The sequence below is a fragment of the Lepisma saccharinum genome, chromosome 8 (genome assembly GCF_977018435.1).
Source record: "Lepisma saccharinum chromosome 8, izLepSacc3.1, whole genome shotgun sequence".
In the NCBI taxonomy this organism is placed as follows: domain Eukaryota; kingdom Metazoa; phylum Arthropoda; class Insecta; order Zygentoma; family Lepismatidae; genus Lepisma; species Lepisma saccharinum.
The window spans coordinates 79275796-79301350 of NC_139236.1; the positions used below are offsets into that span (position 1 = coordinate 79275796).

Genomic DNA, 25555 nt, shown 5'->3' on the forward strand with positions numbered 1-25555 from the left:
AAACTCTCTATTTCTATTAGGCTCGCCCTGTATTTGTGTTCAGTCCACTTTGACATATGCACTTTGTTGGTATGTATGCATATAATGAGTTTCCGAACCGTGCAAAAATTCAATGTTGGATGAGAAGAAATGGAACAACTGCCTGGTCTCTAGTTAATTCTATGGCACAACAGTCCTTTGGGGGCCAGGATCTGCTAAGCAGTTTTTTATTGGGTGATGTACGGTCATGTTCCATCACTGCTGTATTCCAGTTTTCGAGACCAGGGCCTCTTGTCTTGCCTAACATTATAACATGGACATATTTGTGGGGGTATGTCAAAGGCTGAATGTACCAAACTCCTATGATGAATACAGACACAATCAGAACACAGATTTGATGCTGTACGTGTCACAAAAAGTGCACATGATGAAATGGACTGAGGGGAAAAAACTATGAATTGGTGTATGACATAAAACACCCTGTGTGTTTTTATATCAATTGAAAGTCATGGTATTCAACTGTGATGTTATAAACAAACCGGACCGATTCATTTAACTGGTACTGAGTTCAAAGTGATCCATTCTGTTCTGTAAGAAATTAAATATGATCTTGGGAAAAACTTCGAGGATTAAAGGTGGCCCAAAGTCCTCATTATGAGACCTATTTCAGGGTTCCCATTCTTTTTGGCAAAACAAATTCCCCCAACTTATACATGTAATTCTTTAAAAAATCCAGATCATTTGTGATGGTTTAACATGCTAATAATAAGAAAATCAATTTTATTCAAATTGTTCAAAATAAAACTATAAACAAACTATTCACTACACTAAATAACTTTCATCAAGATGTTGGTTCAAAAAAGTGGAAATTATTTTCATTCGCAAGTCCCAGCAAGTACAAAAATGCTTGATTTTCCCAATTTTTTTGTTTTACTTACATACTTTCAAAACTTCACGGACAATTTCCTCCTAAGTTGATTTCTCTGAATTTATGAGGTTTCCCAGGAATTCCAGGTTATCCAAAATCAAGATTTTCCATGCAAGATGGTCAAGAAAAATTCTGAATATGTGGCACCCTTAATACCTTGCAAGATGATTCACAAGTAAACTCTTGCAGAAAAATCACTATTTTCTCATAAGCTAAGGTGGTTTTGGGAGTATTGAAATCAAACTTTAGGTTCTGAAACTTGTGAATTGCCCTACATCAGTCAACAAAATATCATTTCTTTACAGTATCCCTGGTAAAACAAGGTTAATCTATTGCATTAAACTTACTTCTCCCCAGCCGTATGTTTCTTTGAGTTTTGGGAGGTGGATGCTTGTAGTCTGTTTTTTGAAGAGCTTCCGCAGCTGCGGCATGCTGGGCTTTCTTTATGCTTGGTCCTTCTGCTGAATATTCCTCATCTCCCAATTTCAAGGTGACGGTGAAGCGTTTCTTGTGAGCGGGACCCATCTCGTTGGTGAGTCGGTATTGATGCTGGATCTAGAGAATACAGACATACCAGAATGACAAATTGCTTGGACTTTTAACCACTGTACTTTCTTTTTAAATATACTGGCATTTCAGAAACTTGTTCTGTTTCCTCTTCTGGGTAGTGTATAGCAGTGGTTCTCAACCTTCTTAAGCCCGTGACCTGGGAAATTATTTTTTTAGAAGTTGATGACCCGATTCCAACAATTTACTCATAAATAGCTTTCTTTTATTTTTAACTTTATACATTAATTAATATGTACCCTTGAAATTTAATATTAATAAATAAATTATATAATCATAGAGAGTATTAGTTTCATTATGTCGAGTTTTAAATTAGTCTACAACAAATTGATCTAATGGAATATTTTAGTTTCCTCTGACCAGTATCATTAAATTAATTTTATAAGTGCTGAGTTCCATTGGTATGTTCCATTTCGGACACCGAAAAATTCCAATTAATCAGAATATTTCCTCTTCAATATAGTGGCGGATTCTGCCTATTCGCACATTCCCATGTGCACACCCAAATAAATCTGTAATGTAAATCATTATTATTATACTTATTCATTGAATTCTATCTCCTTCGAAACATCAAGTGTTCCCAAGGTGCTTCACCAAGAGGGGTGGTGGACAAGCATGCAATCAGTGATATAAACCTGCATAGACCAAGGCACGCTCACACTATGCAATTTTCGTTCCCTCTAATGCTGTTGCAGCAGTCGCGTAGAGGATGTTGATTGGGTCTTCTGGCTTGGGCACCGTGCCTGGGGATCTTGCATCATAAAAAAAAAACATGAACGCAGCGATCCGTGTGTTAGCAAATGTAGTGTTGCAAACCCATTCCATTCGAGACTGTGTGACAGAGTCGAGGGAACCCATACATCATTGCAAATTGAGGGATTTTTTTTTTAGAAAAGGAAAATTTCGATTATATATTGTCCCTCTCATACTGTTCCGAGCATGGCAGGGGCAAGAAAGAAGGGAGAGGAGGAGGGTGATTGAAAGCAAAACTGGTGTCTTTAAACATGTCTGGTATTGCCTTTGATTAGTGCATCTTGGCCAAAATAAATGGTCTCTGTAGCTGTTGTTTGTCAGCTGTTTTGCATTGTGTGCCTGTTACTGCAAAATTGTTTAGCGCAAAAGGTCGTTCCTGTTTCAGTGCAAATTGTTTGATTTCATGATGAACAGGGAAACTGTACATAGGGAAAGCAGACTTTTACTCCCTCTGTCCCATAATTATTGTCCGGTACACTTTTGTTTGTTGTCCCATATTATTTGTCTGATAGGCAAACTGTGACATTGGTGTATACAGAAGAAGAAAATTAAACACGGGAATGAGTCATACAACGTTATTACTCAAGGATCAGCATAAATTTGCCGATCAAGTATCCAAAAGAACATAAATAAAAAGTCACCATTTTGGCATACCAGACTATAATTATGGGACAGAGGGAGTAATATTTAACGTTGTTCAATTTTTGGAGAGAAGTTAGTTACAAAGCCTGTAGCAACTACAGTAATATATGGATATGGCAGAAGGGAAGGAAAAATTCTGAAGTACGAAGCAGGACAGTGTGGACTGTGAGTACTGTAATTTTCTTTAAGATTTAATATTCTCTTGATTTAGTTTCATTTTCTTGGTTCAATCAGTCTGTCATTAGAAATAAACAACAGCTACATAGATTACAACTGATTTCCTCCACATGGTAGTTGGATTGGCTTCTTTGGTGTACGCCAATGTTATTACTCTCCTTGTTCATTAATATCAGCAGAGTGGGGAGGAAGTTTTTACGAAATATTTTGCAAATTGACAATAGTATTGATATTGTAGGTCAATTCTATGTTTTGAGTGATTTTGACACATTATCAAATGCTGAATTATTATTATTATTGCAAAATAACATCGCTCTTCTCGTGATTGGCTGGAAAATTTCAGAAATATTTGAAATTTGAAAAAAATCAGTGTTAAAAAATATTAAATATAACTCTGTCATAGCATCATTTTTAGTGAAAGGTGATCAAAACTTGGGTTGCCAATACATTTAGCATTTTTATGTACGCAAAAATGGGTGTGAGTATTTGACAGGGGTGGTACAACACTTCTTCAAGACACGAGACACAAGTGCACACCGTTGTAGCCCATCCATCAACTTCCAAATTTGGAGGCAGGAAGCAATGCCCTCAATTGAAACTTAAGTGAACATAGTCATCATCATGTCAAAATGTAGTTTAGTCTATCTTACCAATACACAATGATATTAGGATGGATCAAATGAAAACGGAAAAGAGCCACAGAATGAAATCAACAAGGTTCATTTGAAACGTAATCTCCAAAGTTACACAAGCACTTGTCCCACTGTTTCATCAAGCGGTGAATACCCAGCTCGTAGAAATTCTTTGGCTGAGATCAGAACCAATTGTGAACATTGTCCAGGACCTCATTGTCCAAGTGGAAGTGCCGACCCTTCAATGCCTTTTTCAACACATCAAAGATATGGAAGTCGCATGGCAATAGATTGAGCTATACAGTGGGTGTTCCAATACTGTCCACCCAAATGTCGACAAAGTGTTCTTTGTAACAGCACATTGTCATGCAGCAATGGCCTTGATTGCTGCACGCAAATTGTGAAGGGTACTGCAATAACAAGCTGCGTTGATTGTTTGACCATGGTTCAGGAACTCAATGAGAAAGGGTCCTTCATGATTGGAAAAACATGTCAGCATCACTTTGCCACTACTCTGCACCATCTTGGGACTTCTTCGGCAGCGGAGATCTCTGTTCAGTTTTCATTTGATCCACCCTCATATATGAAAATGAAATAGACGATTGTGGGCTGAAATTACCAAGGCAGATATCTTACATGTATGTGTCTACTATTATTGTCACATTAAAATGATACGAGGGTCACTATTTATATTTTGAGCCTTGGCAACACTGATTGAAGTTAGGCACGATTTGACGTTTAGACAGAATCGTCTGGCATTATTGACCATAACGTACTTCAAATGTTTTGTCAATAGCTTCATTTGTGTTGTTTATGTTGCCTTGGAGATTACGCGACAACAATAAAATGGAATTAACTCGTGAACATTTTCGTGCGATGATTTTTTACGATTTTCGACGTGGATTATCAAGACAAGAGTGCATCGATCAACTTAATTCCACATTTGGCGATGAAGCCCCATCCTTTGCCACTGTGAAACGCTGGTATAACGAATTTAATCGTGGCCGCCATTCACTCACCGACGAGGTTCGCGAAGGTCGTCCAAAATCAGTTGTTGTTCAAGAAAACATTGATGCTGTGCAAAACCTAATACTGCAAGATCGTCATGTGACATACTGTGAGATTGAGGCAACCATAGGCATTAGTTTCACCAGCATATATAAAATATTACATGATCATTTAGCTGTGAGAAAGGTATGTTCTCGTTGGATCCCACACAATTTGACAAAAACTCAAAAAGATGCTCGCGTCAATTGGTGCACACAAATGCTCAATAAGTACAATCGTGGTGCTTCAAAAGACGTATATAAGATTGTAACAGGTGACGAATCATGGATATACGCATATGAGCCGGAACGTAAACAGCAGTCGACTGTATGGGTGTTTCAAGATGAACCCAATCCAACAAAAGTTGTTCGCGCTCGAAGCACATCGAAACAAATGGTTGCTTTTTTTTTTTTTTGGGAAAAACTGGTCATGTGGCAACTGTGCCTTTAGAGGAACGTAGAACGGTCAACTCTGAATGGTACACAACAATTTGTTTGCCAGAGGGCTTCGGTCAAATACGGAAAACAAACAAACGCCGCCGGATCATTCTCCATCAAGACAATGCCAGCTGTCACACATCTCGTCTAACAACCGACTTTATGAACAGTCAAAAAATCTAATTTATGGGTCATTCGCCGTACAGTCCTGATTTGGCACCCAATGACTTCTTCTTGTTCCCGAATGTCAAGAATAAATTGCGTGGACAACAATTTTCGTCGGCGGAAGATGCCGTTGATGCGTTCAAAAACCATATTATGGAGGTGTCTCAAGAAGATTGGAAAAACTGCTTTGACAAATGGTTCGAACGAATGCAAAAGTGTATTGACCATAAAGGAGAATACTTCAACAAACAATAAAGCAGTTTTCAATGCCAAATTCCTGTTTTTTCATGGTTAGGCTCAAAATATAAATAGTGACCCTCGTATTCTACTGTATACATTCGAGCGAAAGTGGTCCATTCAGTACTCTAATAGTTACCTTGTTAAAGCGGGCCAGCTCGTTGATTAAACACATGGGAGTCTTCTCTTTTGTGTTTGCCAAGTTTGTTTGCTGCTGCTGGGCCTGGTTGTCATTCTGATGTTGGGACACCGGAGATTGCTGGTGATACTGCTGCTGATGATGATGTTGCTGATGATGCTGGTGTTGGTGCTGATGTTGATGGCGATGTTGTTGTTGGTGATGATGCACCACACCATCAACAGCGTGTGCCACTTCTGGTGCTATGGAAACTTTAAAATCAAAGAAAGAAAAAAAATATAAATCTAAACAAGGTGACTAACAGAAAAATTAAGTTATAGTTAACTTATACTTTTCAAATTTCAATGGTGCAGCATTCCCTCCATTTTTAACAGGAGTGGGAATTAGTCAATGACAACAAAAAGCTGACCAAATAGTGATTATTTTCTTTACAACCTATCAGTAAATTTAAAGTTAAACTGGGATTTCATTTTGCAAATTATTATCTGACATCCAAAAATCCATAGTCAATTATGGCATAAATTTTTATTCAACAAAAATACGAAGATCAAGCAAACTTTTCATTGCTAAATTAAGATTAATGCAATATATATATATATATAAAAAGCAAAGAAGGAGAAAGGAAACACTCACCAGACAGTGAAAAAATTCAGCCTTTCTCCTACACGAAAATTCAAACTCTTTCAGTCTGGCGAGTGTTTGCTTTCTTCTTCTTTGCTTCTTATTTAGCCCTATTGGCCCTCCTTTCTTTTATATATTAGGGATGGGACCGATTAATCGGTACTCTATCGGTATCGGCCGATATGGGCATATCGGTGTATCGGTTTATCGGTAAAATTACAGATTATTTTACCGATCCGATATATCGATAAATATCTTATAATTTAGTGCAAAAATCTGCCATTTTGCTATAATTTTTTATGGATAATCTCCATGCCCTTCTATCTAAAAAAGTAAAAGTAAATATTCAACTTCTTTTGCACTGTTGTCACCTCGAAACACACATTTATTAAGTAGATCAATTAACATTTCAGGTTCTTCAAGGACAGTTTCTAATTTTATATCGGATCGGTAGAATATCGGTTATCGGTATCGGTAAATTTTATATCGGTACTTTATCGGTATCGGCCAAAATTTCATATCGGCCCATCCCTATTATATATATATCCCCCCCCCCTCTCTCTCTCACACACACACACACACACACACACACACAGAGACATATATATATAAAGATGACCTGATAACATAACATGGTGAATAGCAGCATAGTGCAAAGCAGAAAAGAACTGTAACATTTAAATTCTCAGCAATGATCCAGAAATGCTTTCAAAACTGTTACTTTGTCACACTGGTCTACAATAACATTGTTGTTTGGGAACTAAATGTTTTCTTAATGGTTTAGACAAACGGGGAAATTAAAATAAAATTTTTCGAAAAACAGACTTTCGGCAAAAACGTGGATCAAAATCCACAATTGTACTATTTAATACAAATAAATTCATAACATTTTTTCAACTATTGACATAAAGCACGAGGTTTATGTTCACTAAATCACCAAAGCACAAGAAAAAAAAGGGTAAGGGTGGTAGATAAAGGTCCAATGAATGTGCATTTCTCTTTGTCGAGGAAGTCTAAAATTGAGTCTCAGATCTTACCTGGGAACGGATTTATATGTAAATACATATTTATGTATGAAGCTGAAATCATTTATATTTTGTATTATCAGTTTTTATTTTCCATATCTGTACATATATTAGGTTTTGGCTCATATTATACATATTTTAGTTATTTTTGCATATTATTTCCATACACGTTTCAGAAAATTTCTCAACATACACTTCATATTTGCACAATAACTACATGTACCCATGTGACCAAAAGAGATGGGTGAATTTCTTAGGAATAACTGACTTAGTCTAAAGCGAAGTTAAACAAAGGTTTACGACTTTTTTTATACTCTCCAATTACGTTTATACAAGTTTTCTGTCACATGAACAATAATGTTTTTTTCACCCAATTGTTTGCTTTATCTATTGTAAAACACTTGCAATTCCTATGTATTTACAATTGTTGTCACCAATAGATAATGAGGGCTCAAGCATTGGCTCCTGGTTGTTACAAACGTTACTTTGGCAACGTTGGAATAGAGTCCGGTCACTCAGCTCATTGCTAACCCCATCCTCGCTACTAGTTGCATGCCCGACAGCAGCGCCAGAAGCACACGTATGGTATTCCCTTCTGGTTTCTCTTCAAGACTGTCATGGTAATATTTTATGTAGCTCATGTAGTGTCTTATATTATTAAAAATGTATTATTTTCCAATTTTAAGTCCATATTTAACTCCATATTTTGGTGAAAATAACTAATATTTATATATTTAGCCATTTTTACTACATATAAACCCATTCCCTGCTTATTATGCTTACATAACATTAGTGACGAGTGTTAGACTGAGAATGATGAAACAATTTGTTAAAAACTCTGCCAGATGGAGAGTTAAGAAAGGCATATTCATATTCGGATAAGAAAGCTGTTAAAGACTCAAAATTTGAGAATAGCATGACAAACACTGAGAAGAAAGGTTAGCATGGCACACTACTGCTGGACATCATTCTGCGAGTATAGACAAGCTGCATACAAAAGGGGTATCAAGAGAAATGGAAGAAGCAGAAATGAGGAAAATTTTCTTCGGTGATTTTTAGAACTTTTTATGCAAATTCACATTGCATGCAAAGAGCAATTTTTGACAAGATTTCATTTTCTCTTTTTCACAAGACAGTCAATACAGAAACATGAGAAAATTCCTTCTTATCACTATCATTTGAAGAACAAGAAGGAGGAAGAACTCCCCACCTGCTACCCAATAAAACTTACATCGCCTACCTGTAGTTGGTGGAGGAGCCGGCTGAGGGGGGAGGGCAGTGGCCATGACTGGAGCTGGCATTGACACCATCACACCTGGCAATGAAGCAAAAACCAAAGTGTTACATTCTTCATTCCACCGATTAAACAAATGCACGTTACTCCATACACCGAACTCTAATACATTCACAACTACACCATCTTCCTTTCCTGACGTTTCCAGGAAATCCTCAACGAACTCGTACTTTTCTGCAACTCTTATAGGTACATCAAAATTCTTCTCCCTCTTTACCTCTTAGATATATATTATTTACTTATGAAGTAGCTTATATTATGCTTTTAAATATTATATATTCTTTTTTATGTATCTCTTAGGGGAACCACAATTCCGAGGATATGGATGCCCCTGTTTTGATTAAAGGTACCAAGGTGATAAGTGTATACCCTTGAATGTATGTGGGTGGGGGTTGGGCATCTTCCGAGGGTTCCCCCTTTTCTTTTCATTACACCATCAGAACAATATTGTATTATTGATTCTTTTCTTCCTTTGATCACAACACCTTATTACACCTACAAACCGAAACCAATCACAATAACATATTTAGCTAAAATTCATAACAATGCATTAACACGTTTACCACAGCAAAATATAACCATATCTGTTCAGGAAAGTTGGAACAAATATGGAAATCCGTGATGACAACAATTGCTAATTATTGCCATAACAACCTTATGTATAAAAAGAAAAAGAAAAAATGAAGGGAAGAGGAAAAAAATGGGGGAATCTGGTAATCCACAGAACTGACACCCTGGGTTCATTTTCAGGTACCAGGGTATAAAGTGCATACCTCCGAAATTATGCAGGTGGGGGAGGGCATCTTCAGCACCCCTACCTTATTTTTTTAAAAAATTATTACAACATTATTACATTTTCGTCCAAAAGTTAAAAAAATCTAAAATCCAGTTTTTAATTGTTACCAAGGACCATTTTATATTTCAAACATCATTACTAAGATATTAACACATTTAAATTAAATTCATTGTTACTTGTAGCAAATATAGGTGACATTGCTTAGCAAGAATACCACGATTGTATATTGAAACATAGCCAATTCAACAAATATATACTTGTTTACAAAACACACATTATTTTCAATTTTTGGGAAATGAAAGATGTGGTATTTATTTAATATAAGATTTTATTGTATTAAAGTATTTCATCAGAAACGGTTAAAAAAATTGATCACTTCATCCCTAATACAGCATATCATTAATGAGAACATTTCAAATGGTACATATATTTACCTTCAAGATCAGTGCATGCCACAGGGCCAAATTCAGTGGAGATTCCATTCTAAGGGAGAACGAAATAGTATATTTTCCGAAACCAAATGCCAAGACAACTTACCAGGCACGCTAGCCTGAGGTGGCTGCATCCCCATCATGAGTGTTCCATGTGGAGGCCTTTGTTGAGGAGGAGCCATTCCAGGTTGAGGCATACGGAGTGGAACTTGGGCCATTCTGGAAGCAACAAGGGTGTCAATTTCCATTTTCCTTTATTAAAGGGTGAGGTTCAGCCTGCAGCTGTTCTACTTTACATCTTAAGAGCTTATTCCACCAATGGAGAGTGTATTAATATTAATAATACCAATAACCTTACAGCAAAGGTCTACCTACAGACTGCTGGCCTTACTCCCACATGCCTCAGAAGAGGTGGACAATCATTCAACCAGTTACAGGGTGTCATGTGGTCAGCACACTACGCTACTCATTTGTAGCTCACTAATTTCCTCATGATTGTGGGTGGCTACCAGTCCACAGGTTGAAATCTCACGAGACTCAAACCAGCATGGGTTCAGTAGCCCCGAGCCCAAAGCTTGACACCTTAGACCACACGGCAAGATATTAATCAATTAACAATTAAAGTATGTTATGAAATAATACACTAAATCTAATTTTGAAATTAACTCCTCTTTCATTCCAGTTGATTAGCATTCTCATCTTTGGTGCAAGCGGTCCTTGGTTCAATCCCTGATGGGAGATTCAATTGTGTTCAAGTGTTGACCTAACATTGTGAGAATGAATGGACAGCTACATAAAAAGAAATAGCAGCATCTAGAAAATTGGATAGCAGTGGGAATGGCACTTGATGTGCAGAGTAAACACTACCCAATGAAATGCAGCTTGACAGTCCTTGACCTTGACAATGATGTGTTACAAAGATTAGTTTTAGTTTATTGATATATTACTGTACTGACTAAAACCTAAACCAAATGACATACACTGGCAAATAAGTGGCATACTACAGCAAATAATAAATCGTAATATATATAAATAGTCATGTTGTACATCATTCTTATACATAAACTCATAGTCTGCGAGATTTCGGTTCTGTTAACTCTGTCTGAATGCAGGTGTGCAGGAATCTCCCATGCTTGGCAGCTGTACGGTTCAAAATCAGTCTGCAGTGGAACGTTGACTGGATCAGAAACTAATTGTGGCAGTGGAGGCATTCATGCCAGCAGGTTTCATTCTAGACAGGCAGCAGGTAATGTATATGGGCACTTTCCTGGACTGCTCGTGTTGATTCTCACGATTATATGTTGCTTATGTCTTCATTAACTAGGAACTCAGTGTTCTCTTCTGTCATGTGATTGAAACCCCACATGCAGTCATCAAACTAATCAATGTAGGATTCAGTTTTCTCAACTCTGATTTCACTACACTTTGATCACAAAGTGTCTTGGTTCCTCCTTCCACTTCACTTCCATGGAAAGGGATGAATAAATGACAATGAAGTTGGGATGCTACTGATGAGAACATTAAATATGGGAAAAAACAAAAGAATACAAGAGATGCTACTGAAAAGAGAGAGAAAGAGAGAGAGAGAGAGAGAGAGAGAGAGAGAGAGAGAGAGAGAGAGAGAGAGAGAGAGAGAGAGAGAAGGGGGGGGAGAAATTGGTTTGCTTTATTTTACTTCGTTCTTTGTGCTACTTTTGGCTAATTTGCGAAGATGGGGATGAGTGATGATATGATGAATGGACGCTCACAAACATCCATGCCCAGGGCAGAATTCAAACCCAAGACCCCTGGTGCCGTAGCGCAATGTGCTAACCACTCCACCACAGGGGGCGGCAGACAGAAAGAGAAGGAGAGAGCACTTTCATATATATTTTTAGTATTAGCATAAAACAGTGAAAATTAATTATGTCATTGTTGCATCTTATGGAGCTCACATACATATGCTTTAGTACAAGGTCTGACAATTAAGTTCGAGCACTGTAGAAACAGTTTAGTAAAGTTTCATAACTTTGGTATATCAGTGTCTCAGTTCAGGTCGATGCGTCATTGCGAGAATGTCAGAGCTTCAAATACACTGAAGAAGAGACGCAAAAGCGGTCAGTAACAAGCAGAACTGGCGAAAACATTCCAAAAATTTGTCGAATTGAGAGTAAAAATAATCAGCTAACAGTGAGGAGCGAAGCAGACCACATAATATAATCCATAGAGAAATAGTTAGGAAAATTTTAAATGAAAATCTTGGCATGAGAAAGGGATGTGGAAAAATTGTCCAGAAGAAGTTCATGAAAGCAAAGAAGAGTCTAAGTTTGCCAAGACCTTTTGGAGAGGCAAGACAATGTGATGACGAAGTCATGGTTCCAAAGGACCTTTTTCTTTACCCGAAGATAAAGTCAATATTGAAAGGAAGACATCTTGATGACATTCAGGACATAAAAGGGTAATATGACGACAACTCTGATCAGCAAAAAAGAGTTCCAAAATTGCTTTGAAGGGTGGACTAGGTGCTGGAGTCTGTGCATAGCTTCACAAAGGGAGTCCTTCGAAGGTGACCATAGTGATATTCAGCAATGAGGTATGTAGAACTTTTTCTAGGATGAGTTAGCAAACGTAATTGTCAGACCTCATAAGTCACATATACACTTAAAGTAAAAGGTGAAGGTAAAGTGCGCCCCTGTGCATAGCACCACGCCATGAAGGCATATAGGGGGTGTGGGGGTAACGCCCCACACTTTCTTGATCCGGTCGTGAGTGGGGGTGATGTGATCAGCATCACGCCCCTGACCGCCTTCACCCCCCAGGGTTTCCCCCAGGTACCCATGTTATTCGACGCTGGGTGGGCGCCGGGGCCGCTTTCACCGTTAGAAAAGTTCCCGGATTTGAACCGGTTCATACACACTTACTCACTCTAAATCTAAATAAGCTGAGAATGAAGAATATAAATCAGTATTTATCAAATAGAACCAATATTAATTCGAGCTACTACTTCAGAAATGTAGCACCAACAAAACCAAAAAGCAAATTGTAAGCTAATACAAAATCTACTATAAAAAGGAAAATAAAAATGTGCACTCCTTACTGGGGGTGACCAAAACCTCCGGTACAGTTTCAGAAGTGACAATTAATCAAGCCTGGATAATCTGGATGAAAGACATCGGACATGTGGCTACCCCTAATACATGCAGTATGCACACCAAACAGCAAGTTAGTACAGGCAAAGCAGATCTAATATTGCAGTACCTGCCGGCCTCCCTCAGCTGGTTCGCTTGTATGGGGACAGGATGTTGATGGTGCAGCATTTTTTCGTCCCAAATCACAGCAGGACCAGCTGCATAGGAACTGAAACAGGACTACAGTCAAAATATTTTTGTTTACAGGAAAGGAACAAAAATTATTAACCAGGTTATTTCTCTTCCAGCACAAGCAATTGTTAGGTTATGGTAATGTTATACAAAGTATGCATCCCATGTGCATGCAAGCAGACCTTTTGGTTAGTCGTCATAGTTCATGAAAGATAGCAACTGAGTTATTATATTCTTATCTATGAGAACTACAAAACCAACGGAAAAGAGCCTAAATGAAACAAAATGAATTATTCAACCACCAATAACAAGGATACAAATTGGGGGCATATTATTCACAATTAATAGTAATAATGATGTAGACATTGTACATGTGTCAGCTGTGTACACACACACACATGCACCCACATGAGCAGGAAATACACACATATTCCATTTTTGCATATTTTGACAACATCTGTCAAAATGAAGGCAGCTACAATATATACAGGGTAATTCAGAAGTGATTGAAAAAATACACACTAGAACACCCCCCTCCAAAAGGCACATGGAGCACCAGGTTCGATTCCTGGGGGAGGATAATTTCAGGTGGAAATTTTTCCAACAGTGTACCGCATGGAGTGGCTCAGGATATCACACAGTCTCTAATAAATTGGTATCTGTGGGCAACACTAGTGTGTAAATGTGGCTGGAGTGTAGTGCTGATCACATAACCTCCATAAATGGCCGAATGTGTGAATGTTTGTGGCCCTACCTTCAGCCTCCCCTCTGTGATGTTTGCTTATAGACTGTATGATTTAAAGCTCCACCACATTCTTCTCTTTAATTTCTTACGAGGATGTTTGCTTAATTATGTATATTACGCTCGAGTCACGATGCCTTGCATGTAAAACCGGCAACCCTGCTTCCCCGAACGGGAAAAAAATGTAACTCGACTGAGGTGCCATGCTCCCCTACTCTTCGTAGCGGCCGAGGTTTGTCACGACAGCGAGTAGTGGTAATTGAGGCATACTCCAGTAAAGGAGGGTTTTTTCCTCGAGGGCACACTGTGCAGGTGATCGGAAGCTGGCACAAACTGGATTTGACTGTACCGTTTTGACTTTTGGTGTGAACATGGAATAGTCAGGTATAATTACATATTATGTTTTGTTTAGTTAAAGACCAGCCCATTCATTCTATTTTTTGAATTTTGTTAACAGTTTAGAATTATTCATTTGTGCAAAACTACTTACGTTAAATATTCCATGCCACCAATGTATGGCCAAAAATTCAAATCTTGATATGAGAATATTCATGTCTTAATAACTAAGGTTCCGATCATCCAAACCAGAGCCAGTTATAGAATACATGTGTTAGTGTTGTCAAAATTGATTATAATGGTATGTATGGTAAATCAGAATTATTTATACACGTGTGACTTTTACTATTTTCTACATATATATATATATTTGATGACATGTGTGTCAGTAATTGGGGGAATAGTTAGGGATTGTACAGAATTCATATTGTTAGAATAAATTACCACAAAATTGAAGTTTCAACGTGTTAATGTTTTTTTTATTTTTGATTAATGATTCCATCAATCTGTTTTGTCTTCTATCTGTGTAGTGAAAGAAGAATGGGAGTGGGCTACGTTAAAAAGTGCTTGGTTAATATATTGTTACAGTGAAATCATTTTTTATTTGTATTATCGGATCTGGCACGCTGTGGCTCCACGATCACAATGGTGGAACCAGATAACCTAACTGCTAATACAAAAAAGGGAGAGGGGATACTGCAGTTTTTGGATTCGGTACATATCATCCATGGGTATTTCGTGTCGTGTTTCAGCATAAGAGGGCCTAAATTAACAATCTCTGAGGTAACAGTATATCTGGTTCGATGAATGGTGACTAGCTACCACAGAGATTTTGGATTTTGAATTGATTGGCAGAGGCGGTGCCAGGGGGCACGAGGGGGTGGTTGCGCATGCCCTAAATTTCTTCCGCATCCCCTATTCAAAACTATGTTGAAAACATTAATTCTTGCAGTGTCATATGTCGTAGTTACATTGAGCTCATGAATGTTAGGTATTGTAGTGAGAGCACTGCTGTTATTGTATACAACAGGCAAGCATTGAAAGAGAAACCGCATATATTTTCCTGTACTGTCAGCAATCTATAAAGGTAAGAGGCCTTTGTTTTTTCTTTCTTTCGGAATTAAACAATCGGAACTTGGGTCTAAATTAATCCTATGCTCACATGAAGGTGCAAGAACGGACAGCCAGGAGGCTGTAGTGAAAAAACTGCCTGTAGGGAAGAGAAATATGAAAATGACGAGCGAGTTTGTTTGTTTTTAGCTAATCGAGATGAGTTTAAGTAATCTGTGGAGTAATGCTTCCAAATGTTTAATAATTATTCTTGCAAGTTTTATAAGAGTATTAAGAAGTGTTTTAGAATACTGGAAACTATTGTGGTGTTAAGTTTGGAGCTTCCAAAAACTAATTAGTACAGTTAAAAGCTTCACTAAGTATTATTTACCAGACAAATTATGATTTGGAAATTAGCCTCTCGAAGGGGTTTTTAAGCCTGAGAACAGATGATATGTTATCAAGTGTTGGAAGGATCTAGGGATGTTATTTTAATACAGAGTCCGAAATCTGACTCATCTAACAATGAAAGCATTTAGGGACCTGACGTAATACCTGCTTACACCCACCCACGCACATGAAGTAAATGGCAGCCGCAATCCATATGGAACATACAAACAGGTTTTCAGACAACACACAGACTCTGCAGGACGTGTTAACAAAAATAGAAAATGCATTACCTATTCGATTTCGGCAGAACACCTCTCACTTGTTTATGTAGTCATTTTTCACATTCATACTTACCTATTCTGCATTGCGAAATAATCTTTAAGATGTAATTTAATTTATCACCTTAAGAGTAATTATTATTCTTTCTTTTTCCGCTTGCATAACACACAATATGGCGGGTGCAACTTGATTAGCATGGTGGATCATGTGGGTATGCAGTGTTTCCAACCTTTGTAACCGAAAAATGCCTGAATAGCCCCACAAACCATTGACGGACAGCCCCAAAAACCATTTACGGATAGCCATACGAACTGTAACATATGTGTAATCTACTGTGCCTTGAGTTGGGGGGAACTGGCAGCACTGTCAGAGGGAGATGGCTGAGGGTGAAGGTGTGGATCGGACAGGGAGCAGCGCATTTGCTTGTAGAGGTCTTGTGATAATAAAGTATGTTGTTGACTAAGGGAAGTCTTTTTAAGAGATAGAAGACCACGAGACATGGCGCAGTCGTGTGGAAATGTTGCGAACCGAAAATAAAACTCGGGCTTCAGATGGGCGGAAGAACGGGTGAGTTGAGTGCCTACGTGTGAATTTTGTTCGCCGTCATGGAATCGGCCAAGATTCCCAAGGAATTGCAGCTTTCGGGTAATCTAAGTGAAAACTGGCGTCGCTTTCGACAGAACTTCGAAATATATATGAAAGCAGCAGGGCATAACACGAAGTCTAGTGACGTAAAAGTTGCCATATTACTTAATGTAATAGGTGAGGAGGCTGTTGACTTGTTGAGTACTTTTAGTTTGTCGGAAGAGTCCAAGAGTAATTATGAACACGTTTTGCTAGCATATGAAAATTACGCAAATCCGAGAAAAAATACTGTGGTGGAGAGGTATGTTTTCAACTCTCGTGTACAAAGTGAGGGAGAGTTCTTCGATAATTTTGTAACTGATCTCAAAAAACTGGTAAAGTCGTGTAATTTTGGTGACCAAGCAGATAGCGTGGTCCGAGATCGTATAGTTTTGGGTGTTCATGACAGAAGCCTACAAGAAAGAATGTTACGAGAGGGAGACTTGTCACTCGAAAAAGCTGTGGAAATGGGACGTTCAGCAGAAAGAAGCAAGCAACAAGCAACCACGATTCAGAATAGGAATCCAGGTATGAATGCTGTGATGGTCGTGAAAGCCCATAAGGAAGAAGAAACTCGTCCAGTAGGAGGTATGGTAAATCCTCGTAAGTCGTACCAGAATAAGACGAACAGGAATAAGAAAAATGAAGAGGAAGTATATCAGTGCAAGAGGTGTGGTTATAAGCATAAAAAAGCAGCATGCCCAGCATTTGGTAAGCGTTGTAAAAAGTGTAATGGGTATAATCATTTTGCAGTTGGGTGTAAAGTGAAACAAGTAAAAAATGTGGAATTGCAAGATGACACGTCAGACAGTGGTGGTGAGGTGTTAAGTGTTACTGCTGTATTTGCAGCAAGTGGAAGTGCAAGTACCCACAATAAGGAAGATGGTCGGAAGGAGTGGTTAGAAAAAATAATGGTAGAGAATGAGGAGATTCAGTTCAAACTAGATACTGGTGCTGAAGTTAATGTGATGCCACTAAGGGTATTGAGTGAAATTAAAAGTAAGGACAAGCTAAGGCCAACAAGGGTGGTCATAGAAAGCTTTGGAGGTGCAAAAATTCATCCATTAGGTGTGGCAAAGTTAAGCTGTGCGTCACAATTGTCTGAAGTGGAGTTAGAGTTTGTAATAATTAAAGATGAGTTCAGGCAATGTAAGCCAATATTAGGTGTAAATGCATGTGTCAGCCTAAATCTAGTGAAAAGGGTGCAGGTTAATCCAGTATCCGCAAGTGACAAAATTGAGTTCATTGAAAGTAATAAAGATGTTTTTGAAGGAGTAGGTAAATGCTCAGGTAAATTAAGAATAGAAATAGATGAAAATGTAAAACCAGTTGCTAAGCCTCCACGAAGAGTGCCTAAATTAAAACAAAGCTTAGAAGTGTTGGAAAAACAAGGTATAATAGTTAAAGAGGAGAATCCTCAAGCATGGGTCAGTAATTTAGTAATTATTGAAAAACCAAATGGCTCACTAAGGTTGTGTTTAGATCCTCAGGATTTGAATAAGGCCATTAAAAGAAACTTTGTGTTAATACCAACAGTGGAAGAGTTAAGTGCAAGGCTAAGTAACAAGTCACTTTATTCAGTACTTGACTTGAAAGATGGATTTTACCATGTAGAGTTAGATGAAGATTCAAGTAAATTGTGTACCTTCAATACTCCTTTTGGGTGCTACAGGTTTACTAGATTGGCATTTGGTTTGTCAATAGCACCGGAGGTTTTTCAGAAAATCAATGAAAAGAATTTTGGTGATATTTCAGGTGTAAGTATATACTTTGATGATTTGTTAATCGCTGCAAAAAGTGAGACTGAGCATGATATAATATTGCAACAAGTGTTAGAAAGAGCTAGAAAGTTGAATATAAAATTCAATCCAGCAAAAGTACAGTACAAGGTCAGTGAAGTGAAGTATGTGGGTGCAAAGAAGGTGTAAAGGCAGATCAAGAACAAGTCAAAGCCATTATCAGCATTGAGGAACCCCGAGGTAGGAAAGAATTACAAAGAATTCTAGGTATGGTGAATTACTTAAGTAAGTTTATATCAGGTATGTCTACTGTAACAGCTCCACTACGAGAACTTCTTAAAGATAAAGTTCATTGGCAATGGTTACCTCATCATAGTCAAGCATTACGGAAGTTAAAAGACAAGGTGTCTACAACTCCAGTGCTAGCCGTGTTTAATGACAAAAGGAAAGTTGTCATTCAGTGCGATGCCTCTAGTGAAGGGCTAGGGTGTTGCTTATTGCAAGAAGGTAGACCAGTAGCGTATGCTTCTCGTAGTCTAACAGAGACTGAAAAGTCATATGCTCAAATAGAAAAAGAAATGTTAGCAATTGTGTTTGCAGTAGAAAAGTTTCATTATTACATTTATGGTAGGCAAACTGAAATTCATACAGATCATAAGCCATTAGTCTCTATAATGCAGAAATATGTAGCAAATGTTATGTCAAATAGGTTACAAAGGATGAAGGTGAGATTGTTGAAGTATAATCTGAATGTGGTGTATATTCCAGGTGTAAATATGCACATTGCAGACTTGTTGTCTAGGTCGTTCATAAAGGACAAAGTACAGAGTGATCCATTCTTAGCAGAAGTTGTCCATAGTGTAACCAACCATTTGCAAATCAGTGAATCACGAAAACAAGAATTTTGTGAACACACCAAAAAAGATCCAGTTCTTTGTAAATTAATGGAGTACCATACAAATGGTTGGCCAGTGGAAAAGAAATATGTGCCAGATGAAGTAAAAGTGTACAACAAGTTACGTAGTGATATACATGTAGAAGGTGGATTAGTGTTTTTGGGACATAAAGTAGTTGTACCATTAAAATTAAGAGAAAAGGTTCTAATGTTACTGCATGAAGGTCATTTTGGCATTGCTAAAACTAAACTGAAAGCAAGAAAAGTGGTATATTGGCCAGGGCTAGCAACAGATATTCAAAATTTAGTCCAAAATTGTAGAGTATGTGAAAAACATCAGAGGTCAAATTGTAAAGAACCATTAATCTCGCATACTATTCCAGAATTGCCATTTGAAAGGTTAGGGGTAGATATTTGTGAGTATGGAGGTAGATCTTATCTAGTAGTTATGGATTATTACTCTAAGTGGTTGGAAATTAGGCCACTAAAGTCTAAAACATCAACAGAAATAATAGATAAACTGAAGTCTATATTTGTAACTCATGGGATTCCACAAGTTGTAGTTGGTGATAATATGCCTTTTGGATCGTTAGAGTGTAAAAAATTTGCAAAACAATGGGATTTTAATTTTATAACCAGCAGTCCCAGGTATCCGCAATCAAATGGACTTGCTGAGAAAGCTGTAGGAATTGCTAAGTCATTGTTAAAAAAATGTAATGAAGAAAACAGTGATGTGTTGTTAGCTCTTCTAGAGTACAGGAATTCTCCTGTAGCTGGTTTAGATATAACACCAGCTCAGATGTTGATGAGTCGAAGAGTAAGAACTAGGTTGCCTATTCATAAAGAATTATTAAATCCGGAAGTACAGTTGAATGTAAAAAAAGTACTAAAGGAAAAACAGGATAAATCTAGGAGTTACTATAATAAGTCAGCTCATGAAAGACCTAAGTTTAAGCCTGGTGAAAACTGTTTAATTCAGAGGGATAAGGTGTGGGTACCAGGTCAGGTAGTTGCAAGTCATGATTCTCCAAGGTTATACATGGTTGGAGATGAAAACAATCAATTGCTTAGAAGAAATAAGGTACATTTAAGAAAATCTAACAATGCTCCAATTTTTAAAAATGTCTTAGATGATGAACCTTGTAATGTCAAGACATCTGTAGTGTGTCCAACATATGAACCTTGTAATGTCAGAACGTCAGTAGAATCTCCAAACTCTGTAAAAAGTGGAACTGAGACTGAAACAAACAGCAGTAAAAATATGTATGTAACCAGGTCTGGTCGAACTGTAAAACAGCCAGTCAGACTTCATGATTATGTTTAGTAATTTGTGTATAAGGAATTATTGTAAAGGGGAAGATGTAACATATGTGTAATCTACTGTGCCTTGAGTTGGGGGGAACTGGCAGCACTGTCAGAGGGAGATGGCTGAGGGTGAAGGTGTGGATCGGACAGGGAGCAGCGCATTTGCTTGTAGAGGTCTTGTGATAATAAAGTATGTTGTTGACTAAGGGAAGTCTTTTTAAGAGATAGAAGACCACGAGACACGAACCATTTCCTGCAAGGTTAGGTTCGGGTAGGTTAGGCAAGCATGTTAAAATTTTGTTCGTAAAACAATCGATACAGCTTTGTGCGTCGGAGAGATATTTTTCTTCAAAAATACATGATTTCCCGGTAAAATAGATTACACGATGGAAGAAAATACGTCCACGAACTTTCAGAATGCTACAGAAACTCATTTCCGTAAGTAGTTTCTTCTGTAAAAATGATTCTGCCGAGATCAAATAGTTTCCAAAAATGCCCCTGTACAATCATTAAATTTGGAATTAAACAATCTAAACTTGGGCCATGTGTGGTTTGATGTGGTACTATTGGAATACCTTGTTATATGTGGTTTCCATGACCTGAAACAAATTTTGTTATATAAAACATTAAAATCTATTGATTAAAAAAAATACATGTGCATTTTTGCTTTCTGAGCATGCATAGTACCAGTTTTTACAAATAAAAAATAATGAAAGTAGCATGTCATTTGTTTGCCACTTGACACATTTCACTCTGAAACCACATAATATGTTTGGTGGCATTAGCATTTGCATGTGTTTTTTTCACATATTGAGTGTGCAGACAACTAGTTTTTACTGATCAGTAGCAGTAGTCCAAGATAGGCTGATTTATTACTGCGCAGGCCACACTTTGGGATCAAATATCTTGGTTGTGTGTAGTTTTTTGCACCCTGAAACAAATTTCATGTCACATGAAACGTAAAAATCTATCAATAGTTTAAAAAGTCTACTTATAATTCTCGAGGAAATCTAGTGGGTCAAGGCCTCAGAAAAATCAGTTTGCAAGAAATATGAAGTATAAATTATTCTTTAGTATATGTCATTTATCATGTAACAATTTCACATCATCTTGAACTGTATGTAGATGAATTTGAATTTAAAGTTTTGGGTGCATCAGCACTTAGGCTATTTTGCACTCGTCACTTTATACGGGGTCCAGCCCCTTACCAGAACTAAAATAACATAACTGTAATGTCGTGTTGTAACTAAAATATTAAAATATTCTGACTTTGGTCAAAAGCTGAGGCAGTAAAGAGGCACTCAGCACACGCAAGGACAAAACACAGGACAACACAAAAAATTATACTGGCCATAGGGTCAGTCGCCAGAGCTTAGTTTGTCTGCACAATGCAGTCCAGGGTGTACTATGTGGAAGTGAGGTTGACAATTTGATGTACTATGTGGAAGTGAGGTTGACAATAGGGTGTACAACGTGGAAGGTCACCCCTCTATGCACGTAGATGAGATTTGAATCAATCAGAAATCGGGCTGCCATTTCAATATGTATGTAAATTTTGCAGTACTTTTTAGATGAAAAAAAAGCTGGATTATCTAATTACACAATAAACATGTCAACCTATTTTCTGTTCTTAGTTCACAAATGTATAGTTGGGGATCAATATAATAGACAAATTGTCCTTCACTGTTTATTTGCTTTGTTTTATGTAAAATGAGGTTTGTGAATTGAAAGAGAAATGACAATGCGTATGTAGTCTTCCCTTATATAAGGGGATATACGTATAATGAGTTGGCAATGATAATGTGTCTATTTCCTTTGACATCAACTACCAGTAACAGTTCAAATTGTTTTATGATCTTATTTCAATTCTACTACCAAAAAGACTAATTATCGTAGAATTTTGGAAATCACTGTATCACGAAATTTGAACCTTTCTTAAAGTAATGGGCACTGTTTGGATTCGAAAAAGAGGCTTCTTATGTTGAAAACAAAACATAAAAATTACCTTACGCAAGCATGTGCACTTCCCATGGACAAGGTATTCTCCATTGACAGTAAGTATCGTAGACTAGTGGGAATGAATGTAGAAGTAAATCGGAACCTTAGTGGAATACCTTTAGGGACTTTATTTTAATGCTAAGAGAACCAAACCTGACCTGCCTAACGTAACCACAAAAGCATATACTGAACAAAATCTTAAGTAATCGCTAAAACTCTGCAGTATGTGGTAACAGACGTAAATCGAAATCGAACCATATAAAAATTGCATTCGTAGCACGATGAAATGGCAATAAAACATAAGGAACTTGGCCCGAATAAATTTCTTTTGCAGAAAAATCCCTTAGTTTAATCAGGACCCCATTCATAATTAGTGAAACTGGAAACTTACACCCGAACGTTTTACCTTTTCTCACATTACAATTTACTGAAAGGATTTATTAGCATGGATTCAGAAAATACACGGATCTGCTGATATTTGAGTTGCAGTAACCCCACCCCCAAAAAATAACACTTACGACGAAGGGGAGAATGTCGACATTATCCGGAAGATGACAAAGCTATTTGTTTCACATTCTTAGTGAATCGGTTACGGTTCATTGATAGTTAATGTCTAGCAAAAAGACTGTTTTTGAAACCCTTTTACGTTCGGTTCCAATTCAATATTCTTCAACACGGACACTGCGTTGAATCTTCAGCAAATTTAATGTTCGCAATATGCATTTTTTGTTTTGGTTTAATATGAATGTTTGTAGATAAAGAAGCCTAGTTTTCAAAAACAATGCAAAATATGTTGCGAATTCGTGCTACAATATGGCAATTTCTTTGGATCGACGGCACATCTAAAATGGAGTTAATACAAGACAGTCAACTCCCATGCCGGTAAAAAAAAAACATACAGTATATCATTCGTATTCACATAACATACATACCTGTAACCCTTCTATTTCACTTCAACCGGTTCTCGGAGAATTTCCTTCTTGGTTGAGATGAAAAAGATGGTTCCAAGTGGGATTATAGACCCTTCACAACGTTGGCAAACAGTAAAGAAAATATGAGACTAACATGCGGCCATGTCGGTCTGCTCCCAGATCACCGATGAAAGGTGGTTCTACACGAACACCAATTTCGGAGGAATGTAATAACATGCTCAGTTTCTGCAGATATATTTTTAACAAAGGCACTCCGCCTATTTTTATGCACTAGCGTACGCGCAGGGTTTTTTTTTCCGAAATGGCTGCAATTCTAAAGGTGGATTTGGGCGGAATGCACAAAATAATATTTCGTGATTACAATTTTTAACCTTCGTTTTGAAAGTTGTTCAAAGACAAAAATGGTAATTGGGGGGTCATTTTGAGAGCGGGGGTTATATCACAGATAAATATATACTCTCTGGTTGCATTTCTCTTTACTGCTTTTATTTGTAAATTTGCAAAATTTCTGGAAAGGGCAGCTGGCCCCTGTGTACCAAAATGGACACAACATAGAATTTCTGTGAATTTATTAGTATTGTTAAAATTTCACAGTATTGAGGAGTATGTATGGTTTCCAATATCATTGATGCATATGCATAGGGGGCTGAGGTCAATATCCCCAATGGGGCATAAGACTACAGATTATGGCTGAGCAATCTTGCCTAACCCAGTTTATTTGTTTACTTTTACCAGTGCTCAAAGTGGAACTTGTTAGGGGTGGTTACTTTGGCCTTGGGAAAAGACTAGATTTATTTCCATTTCTATAATCATTTTTGAGTATTGTTTTTGATGTGCAATGACCGCATTTTTTTCCATTAGCAATTTATTGTTAGTTTTCGAGAGATTGCGCACTGAAGTCACAAGCAACACATTTCGCTTGAGTACAAGTCACAGCCAATAGTAGCACTTCATGGTGTAGGGATGTGACATGTTGCATAAGACATGACATGTGGCATATTACGGTGTGTAAAGGGTGAGTGGCTCTTTTGGAAGGCACCCAAATGTCAACTTCTCTTCCACATAGTACATCCTGGACTGCATTTTTCAGACTAACGAGGCTCTGGCACCTGGACTCTCAGGCAGTATGCCTGTGTGCATTTGTGATTGTTCTCTTCATCTTATCACCATTCATTTTCATCTTCACGATTAGTCAAAATTGGTAGAATAGTGAAGTAAAATAAATGAAATTATTGAGCACATTTCAAGGTTGAATTAAAAAGAACACAAGAAAGTATCCACACTTAGTTTTCAACTTTAATAGACCATGTTGAACAGTTCTGTATGCAACACGTACAACATCCCACACCTTTATAAATAACTTTCACATGAGGTCCATGCGTGGAAGTAAACGATCCAGTTGGTATTCAATTTTGCACCATTTGCAGTTATTCCTCAAATGACTTCACTGATTTGTCTTTTTAATTTGTTAATTCCTCAATGATTTTGTGTACATCCTATCTTTGACAATGCCCCTCAAAGAAAATAATTCCAGAGGTGTTATGTCACAGATTGGGTTTCATGAAACCAATGCACACACACAGCTTTCTCTTTCACAATGGCTATCTTGGTGCTGAGGTTCCCTACCTTGCCACCATGGTCACATGTATGTTCAGTCGATGTCAACACAAACTCTTACTGTTGCTTAAAAGAAAGGTTGCTTTGTTTGTGTATTGTTCTTTAATTCACACATCAAAAGCACTCAACAATTTATAACCACAATGTATTTACAGAAATGATCAGCCTAAATTTGACTCTCGGGTCATGTGAACACTATATTCAATGTTGACACCTCATGTAGCAATCAATATCGCCTATGGACAGATCTGTATTTACCAAGTGTCAAAATTTTATCACCAGCCTTTCCCTCTTTTCTGATGTTCCTGACAAAAAATTCCAATTTTTGCGATCCAGCTGCTGCAAGCTTTGTAGCCACGGGTCCCCACAAGGGGGATTATGGCACAGGTTGCGCCATCGAGATTTTTTCCCTTTTAACTATAAAATTCAACATTTATATCTTTTTCCAAAATATATGTAAAGATTTTACTCCTTAGATG

General features: G+C 37.5%; 1 protein-coding gene across 7 annotated transcripts in view; it reads right to left on the reverse strand.

Annotated features, from left to right (window-relative positions):
- Nucleotides 1–23636, reverse strand: part of LOC145991182 (double-stranded RNA-binding protein Staufen homolog 2-like) — a 56826-nt gene extending 33190 nt beyond the window's left edge. For 3 of the 7 annotated variants that reach the window (XM_083127043.1, XM_083127044.1, XM_083127039.1), the window contains exons 1-6: nt 23460–23635; nt 13108–13206; nt 9977–10089; nt 8581–8664; nt 5704–5954; nt 1255–1462 (exon numbers count right to left, since the gene is read on the reverse strand). In XM_083127043.1, coding sequence (XP_082983169.1) covers nt 1255–1462; nt 5704–5954; nt 8581–8664; nt 9977–10089; nt 13108–13166 — 715 coding nt within the window. In that variant the 5' untranslated portion in view covers nt 13167–13206; nt 23460–23635. Of the gene's footprint in view, nt 1–1254; nt 1463–5703; nt 5955–8580; nt 8665–9976; nt 10090–13107; nt 13207–23459 lie in introns of all 7 variants that reach the window. The other 4 variants (XM_083127045.1, XM_083127041.1, XM_083127040.1 and 1 more) reach the window with 3 other exon arrangements.
- Nucleotides 23637–25555: the final 1919 nt, after the last annotated feature.